Here is a 17,083-nt window from a genome sequence, read left to right as displayed (position 1 = left end):
GCATTATTATCAGCTACCGAGGCAGTTAAGGTCCTCACCATTGACTCTGATGCCTCAGAATGGGCTGTAAACACTGACAGTTGTTTGGGTTTTTTTTCTTTTCATAATGCAGGTGCCTGACTTAAACTTTGATTGCTGTGGCAGCCACTTCAAAAATGGGCTATCTGGAGGAGGGAGATTGGGGCAGGGGTGGGGGGCAGGACACACTGCCAGCCACAAAACTAGATAAAGAGCCAGACCACCTCCCCACACTGAAGTTCCTTTGTTGTAGAGATGTTGGTTAATTTTAGTAACTAACCATTTGGGCCATTTGATTTTTCTTTCTCTTCCCATGCTTTAAATTCCTGCTCTTATTTTTAAATTCACCAATAAAGACTGAGCCCTCAAAACCCTAGGCCCTCACCTCAACCCCAATAAAAGCAGAACCCCCAGCTCAGGAGTGCTCACTTGCGCTCTTTCTCTCTACCCATGATCTCAGTGTGGCCCCAGGTATGCTGAGTAATTTCCAGGTCCTGTAAGTAATAAACCTTTATATTTTCAAAGTCTCCTGATGGTTATTGTTGAAGCGTATCACTCAGAACCACAAGAGCTGGTCCAGCCACAACACTGGTTTTTGATAAGCTGAGAATGACACACAACAGAATACATATGGCAACTAGAAAGGAACAATTACCCTGTTTTCTTCCTTTCCTCCACCCTAAAAACTGAAAAATAGGATCTCCTGAACAGCAAAGAAGTCTCTATCTTTTGGTCATTTGACAGATAAGCAAACTGCAAGTGACTTGTAATTTTTATGATTAATCAGGAAGTACTACATGCCGAGTAAGTGCCAACACTGTTACTGCAGCTAACATAAGAGCTTTAAAATCTCAATTTCATTGTTAAAAACTAATACAGCTAAAGAGGTAAGACTAACAGAACAAACAATATGTATATAATATCAAGTTCTAAATGGTGAAGTACAGAGTTCCACTATTGTGGTATAGTGCACTAAGAATTTAGAGACTGTGGAGATAAGGAGAGTACAAAGCTTTCAGGAGGTCACAGTGTGAACCAGGACATTAAGCTGGGTAAGACTTGCTCAAGCAGGGAGAGAAGAGAGCACACCAGGCTAAGGGAGTCAAGGAAAAAGGCACATAAGGTAAAACTGTATCTCCCTGGAAGATGCAGTGAAGGTAACTGCCATAACCAGAGTCCTATCCCTACAGAGAACAAAGGGGCTTTGAAGCTTGATAAACATGGTTTGGAATCCTGGCTCTGTCACTACTAGGTTTGTGATCTTAGGGAAATTACTAAACCTCTCAGAACTTTAGTTTTCCCATCTATAAAATAAGAAAATTATTTCAAGGGCTAACTGTAAGGATTAAATGAAATAATGCAAATACAGAACATAATAATCATAATTACAATCATTAATTAGCTAACAATTATTAAAGCACCTATAAGCCAGGTACTGTTTTCAGCACTTTACATGCATTTTCACACGTAATCCTCACAATACTATGAGAAAAAGGCCTCGTATCATCCCCACTTCACAGAAGAGAAAAATGCAGTACCAAGAGTTAAGTAACATGTGGAAATACTCAATACCCAGAATGCTCAATAAGTAGGTTTTCTTATTATCACTCAGAACAATGCTAAAATTATTTAACATGACAGAAAATGACAGGAAACTTATTCATAACCATTGTAAGTTATTAAACTGTATCCTTTACAAAATGTGAACCAAGAAATAAAAGCAAATGTCATTTTTTAAAGTAATTCAAATGGAACATTAAAACGTACACAATGTTACCTTCAAAAGCTAGTAAGACATGTAAGATCAAAACATCCACACCCATTTATATATACCTAAAAAGCCAAAGGGCATGTTTTTGTATGTAAACTTTCTGAGTACCTGCATTTCCATAAAATAATTCGCAAAACAAGACTGATCACAGAGGTTCCTCTTAATGCATTTGTACAGCAATACAAAATGTCTCTCCCTTTAACTACAGGCCACCTGAAAGCCACCAATAGAAGAAGAAATCAATCCCTTACCACAGGTAATTGTTTTCTTTTACACTTTGTTTTTTTGTGAACTGCTTCCAAGTTACAGAAAATTTCTAAGTATAATAGAGTACAAAGTATTTTTTCCTTGATATGAGAGTAAGCTGCCAACGTGATGTCCAGTCACCCTTAAATACCTCAGTGTGTATTTCTTATGATCAAGAGAATTCTACATAACCAGATACCACCAAAATCAAGAAATTAACCCTGATGCTTTACTATAGCTAATTCTTAGACCCCGTGTCAAGATTTGCCCATTTCCTAATACTTCCTTCACAGTGTAAGAATGGCACTTAGTTGTCCTGTCTCTCACTTTGGTACAGTTCTTCAGTGTGTTCTTAATTTTCATGACCTTGACTGATACTTTTAAAAACTGTAGGTCAGTTATTGTGGAGAATGTCCCTCCACTGGAGTTAGTCTGACGTTCTTCTCATGATTAAATTCGGGTATATATCTTTAGCAGGAATATCAAAGAAGTGATGCCATATTCTCCTCAGTGCATCCTATCAGCCGGCATGCTGATATGTCTGTTTCGGTCACTGCCAAGTTTTCCACTGTAGTTTTTCATCTTTGTAATTCTGAAGTATTCTGTGAGTAGATACTTTGAGATTGTAAACAAACCCCACCCCTCATCAAACTTCCCATTTATTCATTAATTGTTTCAGTATAGTACAGACTTATGGGTTCCAATTTTATTTATAGTATTTTGCCATCATAACTTATTTGGATGTTCAAATTGTTCAGCTTTGGCCAGTGGAGTCCATTCAAACTGGTTATGCGTCATGCTGACATAATCCTATCACTCTCTGAACAACTTACCATATCATAAGAGGTTCCAGGCTCATTTGTACTTTCCCTGACCCGGCCCTGAAATTAGCCATTTCTCCGAAGAGCCCTGGTTAACTGAGAACAGGCCAAGAATTGGGTGCCAGATTTGCTATATCTTTCAATCCACCCTGAAAACTTTAGGTTCACACTGATATCTCCAATTCTAATCCAACAGCATGGTTCATTCTATTCTCCTCCATTCTGTAACTTCTTTCTCCAATACTGAGAAATCAGGCTCCCATAATAAGTGTACTTCCTTACTTGATGAACTGCCGCACCCTGTATATAACCAATCTCCTGTCACTGACATGGACACATTACTGCATGGATGCCCTCTACCCTACTCGGGCTCTGTCAGTCTACCCTGAGCAATTGCCACCATCCTCTACACTGGACATCCGCCAAATGGTGCTCCAACTCACATACTCTACTACACAGACAACCTCCTTAACATACCAAGCTCCAACCCCCACACTAGGCCACCACTATGCATGTGAACACCCTTCTCACCCTGGTCAGGCAACAAAACCTCCTCTGTGGGTAAAAAAGGTGGATAGCTTAAGGCAGATGCTTTTGACTAAATTGTTCAGGAAGGGAAGAGGAAAACAGAAGTGAAAAGCAGAGATAATATTAAGAATAACAAACTATCTCTTTCAAAAACTAAAAGCTTCTTTCACATATTATCTCATTTGCCCTAGAACGGAGTCACATAGTTTAGATTAAGAAAATGAATTTAAAAAACAGACACACTCTTAAATTCTGGTTCTCCCACTTGGTAGCTGAATGACTTAAACAAGTTGCTTAATCTCTTCAGTTAAAGAGTACCTATCCCACATGATTGCTATGAAAATAATCCATGTAAAGCAAATAAATTTATGGTAAGTGACCTAAAATTAGCATTTAATAAAGGTAAGTTACTATCTCTACCTTCTCATTTACATTATCATTTTTAACAGATGCCAAAGGATATCCATATACATGTGCATAATTTTATAAAAATTAGTTCTTAGTTTTCTTTAACTTCTGAATGGATGGGTGTCCCTAAAGACATTTAAAAACACCTATAGTATCTATCTTACAACTACTAACCAAACCAGAGCCTCCAGTCTATCCTACACTTTAGACAAATTATTTCCTAAACTTTTGCCAAGGTCATATCATTCTCCTGAAGCAAAGTTATCAGGGGCTGCTAACAGCCTAAAAAACAAAGAAGATTCTTCAATCTGACAATCAAGGCTTAACACAGTGTGACCCCAACCCACCTTTCCAGAATTATATGTCATTCCTCACCTACACAAAATTCTGCTTCAACCACTGTAATTTTATACACTTTTCCATTTACAAGCCCTGGCCTATATGTTGACATAGAATGGTCACCCTCCCCATTTACTCCGAGCAAAATTTTGCAGTGCTTTTCAAGGTCCAGCATAAAATCAACCTCCTCTTCAAAATTTTCCTTGACTATACAGCAGCAAGGTCTTCCTCCCTTAAACTACTAAACAACCAGGTAATTATGTAATTAGTATTTTATAGGTACATTTATTATCTCCCCTGCTAGAGTGAATTAAGATCTTTTTGGAGAAAAGACATATGCTTTCTATCTCCAAATAACTACCATTTATTGAACATATATGCCAGTTACTATTTAAAATTTATTCCATGGGGCGCGTGGGTGGCTCAATCATTAAGCATCTGCCTTTGGCTCAGGTCGTGATCCCAGGGTCCTGGGATCGAGCCCCGCATCAGGCTCCCTGCTCGACGGGAAGCCTGCTTCTCCCTCTCCCACTCCCCGTGCTTGTGTTCCCTCTCGCTCTCTCTCTCTCTCTCTGTCAAATAAATAAATAAATAAATAAAATCTTTTTAAAAAATAAAATAAAATTTATTCTTCACAATAGTTTTGTGAGTTTGGTGTCATTATGTATATTTTATAGATGAAGAAAGCAAGGCTCAAGGATGTTGGAAATGTGCCCCAAATTACATAGCTGGTAAGTAGCAAAACAAGCTTTTTCCTAGCATGTTTCATGAAACATGAGATATGAGGAATGAACCTTGCCGGAGAAAAGACTCTCAGGTTAAATAAATTTGGACGATTAACAAAGTTAAATCACTATTTTTAGCAGAGGGTTTCTCAAAGCCTTTTAACAAGTTGCTGGTGTGCTTTATAAATCTCCAACAGGGATATTATATTTTCCAAATGCATTTGGGAATAAAATCCTTTTCTCAAGGACCATCAGCCTTATAGGACTAATGCTCCAGTAAACTCGTTTCAGGAAATGTGACAATGTATTCTGTTGTCTTTGCACACAGTGGGCACTCAATACACACTTCCTTTAAGATTAAAAAATGCTCCTCATACTTAAGTAACATACTGAGGCACCTGGGTGGCTCAGTTGTTAAGCGTCTGCCTTCGGCTCAGGTCATGATCCCAGGGTCCTGGGATCGAGCCCCGCATCGGGCTCCCTGCTCCGCGGGGAGTCTGCTTCTCCCTCTCCCACTCCCCCTGCTGTGTTCCCTCTCTCGCTGTCTCTCTCTCTGTCAAATAAATAAATAAAATCTTAAAAAAATAAATAAAGTAACATTACTACTGTAATTCCACATACTAAAGTAAAGAATAAGGTCATTTCACTCCTCTTATAGCAGGAGGTCTCAAGTATAATAATTACTTCACTAAACAGTATTCAAATTAAAAAACTTAACTTTCATCAGAGAGAATAAAAACAAGATTAAGAGAAATCTCTACCTGTGCTTTTATGATATGCATGAATCTTGACATCAACTCAGGACATTCAAGGAGGAAGTGAAAGTGGTCAAATATAATTTTGGGATTTCTAAAAGAAAAATATAACTTGTTTAAATGGATAGGAAGAATGAGTTGCATTAAGTGAAATGCAAATTCAGATATACAGATACTGAAACAGAAAAAAATATTAATCCACACCTACTATACTTTTACTTGTCATGTAGTATTTTTTGAATAGTAACAGAAATAACATTATTTTTGTTGAGATAAAAACTGTAAGTAAAGAAAGAAAAGTCTACAAGGGCAATCCATGAATCCAAGAAAGCCTTACCTATTAACAAAGCATTTTAAAACTTCATCATGTTTGCAGACAAATTCAATGAAACGGGGTGAAGTCATTCTGTGGAGGATAAAAAAACAATCAGAACACACAGAAATTGGTGATACAGCAAATTTGGTAACTATGTATAGAATTGGACTGGCTTCTAGACAGAAAAAAAAAAGATTTGGGTTTGGACTAAATTTGAGAAACTGAGGCATGCCCAGTCAATTTATAAGGTTAAAAAATATATATATAACTTTTCTTTAACAGAGGATATGCCCAGTGACTTTTTAAAAACCTTGAAATTTTATTTTATTTTTTAAAACCTTGAGATTTTAAACGTCTCTGCTCTATACATTTTGAATACATAATTAAGTAATCCTATACAAAGTGACATTCACCATTCTACATGTTAATAACTTATATAATGCTTAAAACTCAAATATTTTAAGAATAGTATAAGTGTCCTACAACAAGATCAAAACAGAACCGAAAATCAACAAATTATTTGTTGTTACTGAAATTATAAAAAAAATCACAGCTTTTCTTCATCTATCAGAAAAGGAAATAATAAGCAGAAACCTTCTTACCCTGGAGGCATCTGACAAGAACAGCACATGTAAAAAGCTTGAATGACAGCACTTAGCCGGTTAGCTGTCATAGAAATAACATCCTGACAGTCTGCACTGGCTTCCTGTTTCCCTCCAAGAGCATCTGGTTTAGATTCCCCTGTGCCAGTGGATAGATTTTCATAGCTCCCAGGTCCTGGAGGTTCAAATGGAGGAATGGAAGTACCATCTTGATCTTGGCCTTTTTGTTTCAGTAAAATAGAAGTGATATCCGTTGAGTCCTTTTTGTTTTTCATCAGTTCTGTAGCTATTAAAACTAGCCATTCATCTAATGAGTGCCAAAGCAATTCGAGAGGCTAGGAGGAAAAAAGAAGTGTTTTTTAAACATCATTCTTAAACTCCAGGAAAAAAAACTCACACAGCCAAACAAATAATATAAAAGAGAAAATTTATCCTAGATACTTCTATTTTCCCATGTTAATGTGATAGCAATGCCTAAAGGTAAGTAACAAAAACATATGAATGCCACATAAATAACAATTTCTTTGCTTATAGCAAAAATTTAATTTGCATTTATTTATTCCTTGGAATAAAAAGGTAAAACTAAAATCTAACAAAAAAATTTATAAGCAATCTTTCCTCTTTTAAAATTTTCAAATTAAATTTAGCTTTAAAAACATATACTACTTTTATATATACAATCCCCCAACCTTTACTATACTCATGTGTTAACAATTTTCAATTATAAATCTTTTCTCAATTAAAAAAATTAGAATTCCAAAAAAAAAAAATTAGAATTCCTAAAAAGCTTAATAAACAGCTTAGTTTTGGGGTGCCTGCCTGGCTCAGTCAGTGGTGCATGCAACTTGATCTTAGGGCTGTGAGTTCAGAGCCCCACACTGGATGTAAAGATTATTAAAAGAAATAAACTTTAAAAAAAAAGTTTACTGTGCTCTTTTCTTTACATGTAATTCAGGTTTTGAAAATGTATAGTACGAAATTTAAAAATATGATGTAGTATTTATATATATACATATATACATGTTTTCACACACATATACACAAAATCCATCTCTAATAACTAGTAACTATCAAATACTGACTAGCAAATTCTTAATTCCAACTAAAGATTAACAGCTTAAAAAAGAAAAAGGGAGGGAGAGAGTAAACTATTTCTTATTTCTACACTATTTAAAATATTCCTTTTAGGAATAATGAAATGTCTTTTGTAAATAAACAGCAAATGAAGTTCCCTTTTTAAAATATTATGTAATCACAAAAGCTACAAAAGGACTAAGTACTGAAGAAGATGAAATATATGCATCATCCCTAATAATTAGTAATTTTTAACAAGGAGAAATATTATCAAAAGATATGCTACCAGGGATCTAATATACAATATTAGATTACTAGTTATCAATACTGTACTGCTTACTTGAAAGTTGCTATGAGAGTAAAGCTTTAATGTCCTCACCATAAGAACAGGAAAATGGTAATGCGAGTTAAGGATGTGTTAACTGACCTTATTGGGGTAAACATTTTGCAGTACACACGTGTCAAATTATCACACTGTACACCTTAAGCTTATGCAATGTTATATGTCAGTTATATCTCAATAAAACTGGGGGAGGGAGGGAAGGACCTGCTAGAACATTTTTAACCCCAAATAAAAATTAACAGTTATCGGGGGGGGGGGGGGAAGGATAGCCGTTAAATGTTCCTTCATTCCTACACTATTTTAAATATTCCTATTGACACCGAGATCATAACCTGTAACCAAAGGCAGACGCTTAACCAAGTGAGCCTCCAGGTGCTAAATACTCCTACTGAGAATATAAACTGTCTTTCTGCAAACGAATGTAAAAGCTAATCTTACTTTTTGTTTCTTATAGGATCACAGAATGCTACAAATTAGACTATATGCTTCAGAAAGATCCATGCCTACAGTATTTCAACCAAAAGAAATAATGTTACTTTTAAAGATTAAAATATTAAAATCTTACTTCATGGAAACAGATTCCACAACTATATTTGGAAGTTTAGGAAATATTTAAATAACCTGTTCTTCCAGGAAATTCTTCACAATTATTTTCTAACAAATTCCTCTGCTATATGTTCACAGTCTTTCTTCAGGTTTCCAGAACATTCTCTTTGAGAGTATTTGACTTACTGAATTTGCAAACAATTAAATCAGCCCTAAGTCTTCACCATAACATTAAACCAAAAAGCAGAAAACAAAACAAAATAAAGCAAAAAGTCCACACTATCACCAACAAAAACCTACTTCTTTCATTCAACAAATATTTAGTTAGTACATACTTGGTAACAAGTAAGCAGAGTGAGAAACTAATTATACTCTCTCTGAGGTTGAAATAAGCACCCCTGCCCCCCACAAAGAGGGCTTTTCCATGGTTAGACAAAGCAGTTGGGAGATTCAGGATCCCTGAGCTGCTTAAAGGAAGGGCAAGAAGCACCACCAGCTGCCATAAACACTGACATGCACCAAAAATGTCTTAATTCTCCTCATGAGCAAAGCAAACACGCTGTAAAAGATGAAAAAGAACTTTTTATGTCAGCAAAACTTTTAGTTTTACATCACAAAATGAACTTCCAAAACAGAAAGAACAGGTGGTAACTTCTTGAAACCAACACACTGGATAGAGATGAAGCCTAAGGCAAGAAATGATAAACCTGCTGCTCACACGGATGAGAGCACTGAGCCTGAACCAACAGCAATCCTATTTTTAAATACTGACAATGTGTAAAAACTAAAGGCAAATTTTGAATAATCCAGAAATAATTTTTTTAAACTCAGATCTGTGTAAAAATGGTAGTTCTAGAAAGAGTTTTCAGTAAAGGAACACAGCAAAAATTAAAAAGAGAATAAGGGAAAAAAAGAAGTAGTAAGTCATCTTAGGCCTTTCTTTACTTTTCTCTTTTTCCTATCTTTTCTTTCTTCATTCACACATGCATTAAAACCAAATTCCAACCTCGAGGTATTTTTACCTAAAGAGTTGTCCCTTGGATGATTTGTTCAGAAAGTTCATGCCTCAATAACCAAAAGAATACTGTGAAAATAGCTTTAATTTCTAACTGTGGTAGCAGCCACAGATAAAAAGGATTAAAATAAATTTTTAGGGGCGCCTGGGTGGCTCAGTTGGTTAAGCGACTGCCTTGGGCTCAGGTCATGATCCTGGAGTCCCGGGATCGAGTCCCGCATTGGGCTCCCTGCTCGGCAGGGAGTTGGCTTCTCCCTCTGACCCTCCTCCCTCTCACTCTCTCTGTCTCAAATAAATAAATAAAATCTTTTTAAAAAATAAATAAATAAATATTTTTAAAATTAAAAATAAGCCATTGCAAAGCTTATCTATGATGCTTTCTATATCCATAAATAATAAGAGAAAACTTTAGATAAGATACAAAGCAACATATGTATCAACTATTACTGAAAAACGAGTCAATGACTATGGAAGCCATTAGCAGGCTTCTTGGCATTGTGAAATATTGCTTCATTTCATATTACTGAATGGTCTTCACTACAGAAATATATTCTACACATAGTAACAATGTTATAACAATCATACACAGTTCTCAACATTTTAAGATCTATTTTAAAACTATAACATATAGGGCGCCTGGGTGGCTCAGTTGGTTAAGCGACTGCCTTCGGCTCAGGTTATGATCCTGGAGTCCCGGGATCGAGTCCCGCATCGGGCTCCCTGCTCGGCAGGGAGTCTGCTTCTCCCTCTGACCCTCCTCCCTCTCATGCTCTCTGTCTCTCATTCTCTCTGTCTCAAATAAAAAAAAAAAATTTTTAAAAAAAAAAAAAAAAAAAAAAAAAAAACTATAACATATAATCTCAGACTTAGCGGACAATTTTTAAAAATTTAAGATCCATATACCAAAGTGAGATACAAATTTGACAGGAAAGTATTACTAACTTAAGTTCTTTAATAGTAACTTGAAGTTTTCTGTTAGTCTATTCTCAATTTAATAATGTCAAATGTTATAACCCAGAAGATAAGATTTTAAAGTTAAAAGTTTCTCAATCTTCCCTGGCTTCCAAATTTTTCCCAATTATAACTCTACAAAAGTGTTAATAGTCACAGCTTACTATTCACACACACGCGCGCGCACACACACACAGCATATCAAGATTCAGGAAACCTAAATTGTCTTCCCCATGCTCACACTGCTTCAATAATCATAACTACCTTCTCCTTCAGATGCCCCAAAGTTCCCAAAGCACTAGATAAAAATCTCTTAACACTGAAAAAAATGGCTAAGTGTTAAGATTAACTTAAAGGATTTATAAGATAAATAAGAAAACTAATAACAGGATGTTAAACAATTTCACCTACTAAAACCACATGGCCTATAAACCCACTCATTCTTAATGGAAAACCCATTAGTTAATCCTAACAATAAAGTGACATGTTAGAGTACCGTTAATGAAATGGAAAGTAGGGATCAATTGCTACCTTAGACAAAATGTGGTAAAAATTAAAATGGTATTTCCAGTCTAGCATTGCAGGAACTCAGGAAATGGTTATGATCTTTACAACTGTGAATCACCCCACAATGAACAGAAGACTTTATATAAATAGACGACAATGTAGTTTTTCTTTTTTATCCTTGTAAGCTGGAGGGCAGATCATTTTGTCATCCTCGTCTACATTTAATTCATAAAATTATATGAAAGAGACTATAAGTTTTTAATAGTAACAGCTAATGTTTTTTAAAAAATTAGGTGAGTTATGGGCACCTGGGTGGCTCAGTCGTTAAGCATCTGCCTTCGGCTCAGGTCATGATCCCAGGGTCCTGGGATTGAGCCCCACATCAGACTCTCTGCTCAGCGGGAAGCCTGCTTCTCCCTCTCCCACTCCCCCTGCTTGTGTTCCCTCTCTCACTGTCTCTCTGTCGAAAAATAAATAAAATCTTTAAAAAAAAAAAATTAGATGAGTTTTGTAATAAAAATATTTTACCAAAGTGAAAGGTCAAAATTTAAGAGAAAATAAGTGGTCAGAGGCAAAAGAAGTTGTCAATAATGCAGAAAGCAAAAGCTTAAGAAAAAAAGAAACTAACAAATGAAAAAAAACAGAAAAAAAGAACTTTTGTATTATATATGTCATTGATATATGACAATCAAAACGGAGTTTAGATACCATAAAAGAAAAGCTCAAAGAAAACCAATGACACCCTTTCCTACTCTGTTATACCTGTACTGATGGGCCAGATAGAAAACTAACATTTTAAATCAAGCATTAAATTCCTATACAGAGGCTACGAATTAGCACATTACTTATTTTCTGATATCATTAGGAAACACACAGCAGACTTAAATTTTAACAACAAAAAATCAGACAATAGTATATATAATCTACACGCAATTTGGGTAAGAGTGACTGTATCTACACCTGATTTGATTTTCTATTCATCATTACAGATAAGTAGAAAGGATAAGCAGAAAATCCAATCAAGCCTAGATTTAAGTAACTAACAGCATGGGCCACACCAGAATACATTAAGAACAACTGCAAGTAATGTGAATGTTTAAGCAGTAAAAGTCACTTAAAACAGCACTGACAAAACAGTAGATCAATAATTAGATTCAAATTTTGCAAAGACAGTAAATTATCACTCCAAACTAGTGCTGAAGAAGTGTTATGTGAAAAGCCAAAATTTGAATTGCAAGAAGATGTATAACTGACTTCTTCCAGGAGGTGGCATAATAGGGGAAAAAAAGGAAGGAAAAAGAATCTCTCTCTCTCTCTCTCTCTCTCTCTCTCTCTCGCACTCACTCACACACAGCTGAAAACTCTTTCCTACACTAATTCTTTAAAAAACAGTGAAGCAGACAGATGCAAGACACACATACCTTTCTAAAAGCCTCTCATACCTATTTTAGTAGATTCTATTAAAGAATCCTATTTTAGTAGATTCTATTAAAGACTCTACTAGTGTCAAAATGCTTACAAAGCACTTATTTGTGTCTGCCAAAAAAAATTTCCACGTAAGAAAAAAATCATTTAGCAAAGGTCATTAGTTTTACTTCAAATTTTAGAGACAGTAAAGCTGTCAATCATAACTAGTTTTTGAGGAACTGGCACATAAAAATAATTGTATCACTTTTTGGATAGACAACCTATATTTATACTCAAAAGACTAAAGAAATATAAGCCTTTGTGAACCCAAAAGCAAATTTTATACGATGAAAATCTCTTAGGATAAATTACCTTTAAAAAAATAACATGAAAACAGTTATAAAGTTACACATTTGTCCAACATCTGAATTATTTAAAAATATAATGCCACAAAAAAAGCCTTAACAATAGCAATTATAGCCATGTTCATTTTGCTTAATTCATAAAATTGTAATTTAATTTGGGTAGCAACATTGTCTTGGGTCTTACAGGAAACAGCTGAAGCAATACAAAATATTTTAAGAAAATATGGGGCACCTGGGTGGTTCAGTTGGTTAAGCATCTGCCTTCAGCTCAGGTCATGATCTCGGGGGTCCTGGGATGGAGCCCCGCCACGGGCTCTCTGCTCAGTGGGGAGCCTGCTTCTCCCTCTGCCTCTGCCCTCCCGCCACCACCGCCCCCCCATTCATGCTCTCTCCCTTCAAAAAAAAGAAGAGAGAAAGAAAGAAAATATCTCAATGATTTTTCCTTGAAGTGATCTCAAGAATTAACTGGTAGTAAACCTAGGAAATGAAAGTAATCTTACTTCAAAAACACATACACAGACACACACACATACCACACATATGATAATAACCTCTAAATACAAACTAGGTATTTTCAGAGGGGAGGTGGATGAGGGGATGGGTTAAACAGGTGATGGGGATTAAGGAGTGCAACTGTCATGATGAGCACCAGGTGATGTATGGAACTGCTGAATCACTATATTGTATACCTGAAACTAACATTAACACTGTATGTTAACTAACTGGAATTAAAATAAAAAACTTAAAAAATAAATGGACACAAGGAAAAAAAAGAAAACTAGATATTTTCTTTCCTTCTGAAGAATTTTTTTAAAAAAAAGCATGACGCCGCATACTGTCACATTTAAACCTTTAATCCAATAAAAATGTAGATTTAAATAATAAATATCTTTACCCTTTAGAATACAACACTAATAGAATTGTTAGTTGTAAGAAAAATATAGAAAACTCACCACTTAAGATTGCTGCTGATTAGACAGAAACGAAAGGGTTGAAAGGTGTGCCTAACTTAAAAGTGGTATGAGTATGAATCGAACTTTGTGAGGTTTCTGACTAATGAATGCATGTTTTATCAAATTCATCTCTTTTTCAATTATCTTCCTAACAACATCATGTACTTTTCTGACCTTGAACACCTGGCTTCTTGGAGTTTTATTCCCGTTGTAGCTCAAATCGATTCCATTACTGGGAGAGGATGGACCAATTCGAAAGACATGACAAAATATCCTCACAATCCTTAAAAGGCTCTTCATTTGAGCATCATAATTACTAGATAGGCTGAAAATAAAAATTAAAATATGAACAGGTTAGGTGGAATAAAACAAGTTATATTTTAAAATACTTAAGACCTTTTTGTCACACTGACCATGGGTTTCCTAACATAACTAGCAAAATTCCTATCATGATAGGGTTCGAATGTTTTTTTAATAGGAAGTTGCTATACATTACTTGAATTGCATATGAATGAATTATTAATGTTTAAGCAACCAGAATATAACTGATAATCAAAGCATAAAAATATGAAGTAAAGGACCACTGTTAAACAGTTTCTTGAGGCACCAACTTAAGGCAATCTCCAATTTCCACTTCCAAAAGTATGTATGTAAATTATACTGAGTCTTTAGAACTCTGAGAACATTTCACAGAGAAACAATGATAGAAATGTTATGCTCTTAAGTCAACCCACAACTCAACTGAAGAAGCTGAACTTTCTACTCTCCTATCCATAACCTCATTTCCCCACCTCTCCCCAGAACAGTAACCAATTGTTCATGTACAGAATATTTACAAATTGAATAATCTTAAAGTTACTATCAGCAAGGGTGGTTCTCTACATAATGGGTAGTCTTATGACTCTACATAAATATAGGATATACATCCCACTATGAAAAAAAAAGAAAAACTCAAATCCAATTGACTATAATATAGACCTTCTTTGACAAATCAAAAAGCCCTTCAGAATCTTATAGTGCCTGGGGATTGTTCATCATTACAAATATCAATCAACTACCCCTCCACAGAGAAACTGTAGGAATTAGGCTAAATCTTTTTTTTTTTTTTTTTTTAAAGATTTTATTTATTTATTTGAGAGAGAGAGAAATAGAGACAGAGAGCATGAGAGGGTGGAGGGTCAGAGGGAGAAGCAGACTCCCTGCCGAGCAGGGAGCCCGATGCGGGACTCGATCCAGGGACTCCAGGATCATGACCTGAGCCGAAGGCAGTCGCTTAACCAACTGAGCCACCCAGGCGCCCTAGGCTAAATCTTTACTGAATCTAATGACAGATCTTAAAAAAAGTATTCATTGTTGCTCAGGGGGTGGTTTTATTTTGAAATCTCTAACATCAGTTATCTTGGGTTTTTTGGGGGGGGGGGTTGTTGTTTTTTAAAGATTTTATTTATTTATTTAATTGACAGAGACAGCGAGAGCAGGAACACAAGCAGGGGGAGTGGGAGAGGGAGAAGCAGGTTTCCCGCTGAGCAGGGAGCCCTATGCGGAGCTTGATCCCAGGACTCTGGGATCATGACCTGAGCCGAAGGCAGCTACTTAACCAACTGAGCCACCCAGGCGCCCAAGCAGGGAGAGTGGGAGAGGGAGAAGCAGGTTTCCCACTGAGTAGGGAGCCCGATGCGGGGCTTGATCCCAGGACCCTGGGATCATGACCTGAGCTGAAGGCAGCCGCTTAACCAACTGAGCCACCCAGGCGCCCCTCTAATCAGTTATCTTGTATTACAACAGTTGCTCAAAAGCAGAGTAAAGAGTTACATAAACTTTTGGGCAGAATGGTATGATTGTCTTTGTATACATTAATTATCAAAGCTTACCCTATCTTTCCCTAAGTGTATTTTACTTAGCTCACTAAAATTTTCCTCTACGATATTTTTAGGTATCCTTTAACATTAAAAAAAGTTAAGGATTAAACTGAGAGTTCTAGAGGGGAGGGAGGTAGGGGGATGGGTTAGCCTGGTGATGGGTATTAAAGAGGGCACGTACTGAATGGAGCACCAGGCGTTATACGCAAACAAGGAATCATCAAAAACTAATGATGTAATAATGTATGGTGATTAACGTAACAAGAAAAAAATTTGAGAGAAAAAAAGTTAAGGATTAGGTTGATGGGGAGATGGGCAAAACAGATAACAGGGATTAAGAGGTACAAACTTCCAGTTATAAAAATAAGTCAAGATGAGAAGTACAGTATAGGGAATATACTCAATAATATTGTAATAACATTGTATGGTGACATATAGTGACTATACTTACGGTGAGCAATGAGTAATGTACAGAATTGCTGAATCACTGTGTATCTTGTACACCTGAAACTAATATAACGTATGACAACTACACATCAATAATAATAATAAAAAAGGAATTAATAATGTGGAAATAGCAAATGCCTACTGCTAATGTTATGCTCTTAAGTCAACCCACAACTCAACTGAAGAAGCTGAACTTTGGGTTCAGTGTGGTAAGTGCCAAATAGAGGGTATTTTCTATCCTGGTGACAGGTGAACCCAAAATTTTCTGACATTTTCACTTCAATATTCATGTTGTTTCTCATTGTAAGAATAATGAAATTGTTAAAAACGGGCAACAAAAATTAGCTATCAGTTACAAGTGTTAGTAAAATGTAACAGTTACTGCTATCCATGCTGTATTGAATTGGAACAGCTCTATCACATTAGCAAAACTTGCTTTAGTAACTTTGAATCAAATGGGTATAGAATTACTACTTTAGCTTGTACTGATTTTTACGTATTTGTCTTTATGAAGTATTTCTAATTTTATATCCTAAGATTGATGAGAATGACAAAATAGAAACTATTTCCTTCTTTGTGTTGTGACTCTTGGAAAAGTTAACTATGATGACTCAAATTCTTCCATGAGAAAGAGGTGAATCTGACTTTCCTCTATAAAATTACCATATACATAAAGATTTAAGTACCTGATCTAGGAAACACACCATGAGTTATCTTAAGTATTTTCTTACACAGTGGAATCTGAATATCACTATCAATTATTAATACAGTTTAATAATTTTATTTACTGTACCCTTTAAACTTCTTCCAAGCTGATTCACTGGATCTAAAAAATGTTATTTTTCACTTTACAACCAGTGAAATATCTCTTTAGTATTAAACAAAAAGATCATAAATCCAAACTTCATTATATCCTTCTCCATTTGATTATAAAATGATAATTTCTTCCCAAGCCGTGAGGTGTCTCAACGTAAAAGTTTTAACATTAGTTTCCTAATGCAAAGCCCTATCGATACACTTACCTTTGGTTTACGTAAGAGTATATGTTCATTCAGTGTCTCACTAAGCAAACAGCTATAATTTCTCT

At 35.6% G+C, this 17,083-nt stretch overlaps 1 protein-coding gene across 5 annotated transcripts in view; it reads right to left on the bottom strand.

The window, feature by feature from the left end:
* HACE1 (HECT domain and ankyrin repeat containing E3 ubiquitin protein ligase 1) overlaps positions 1-17,083 on the bottom strand; it is a 106,144-nt gene that overhangs the window by 38,518 nt on the left and 50,543 nt on the right. For all 5 annotated transcript variants that reach the window (XM_044917282.1, XM_021693118.1, XM_044917283.1 and 2 more), the window contains 4 exons: positions 13,865-14,015; positions 6,530-6,864; positions 5,949-6,017; positions 5,618-5,705 (listed from right to left, as the gene is read on the bottom strand). In XM_044917282.1, coding sequence (XP_044773217.1) covers positions 5,618-5,705; positions 5,949-6,017; positions 6,530-6,864; positions 13,865-14,015 — 643 coding nt within the window. The remainder of the gene's footprint in view (positions 1-5,617; positions 5,706-5,948; positions 6,018-6,529; positions 6,865-13,864; positions 14,016-17,083) is intronic.

This window comes from Neomonachus schauinslandi, chromosome 8 (assembly GCF_002201575.2).
Source record: "Neomonachus schauinslandi chromosome 8, ASM220157v2, whole genome shotgun sequence".
Taxonomy (NCBI): Eukaryota; Metazoa; Chordata; class Mammalia; order Carnivora; family Phocidae; genus Neomonachus; species Neomonachus schauinslandi.
The sequence above is the reverse complement of the archived record's forward strand: the minus strand, read 5'-3'. Positions and strand labels throughout refer to the sequence as shown.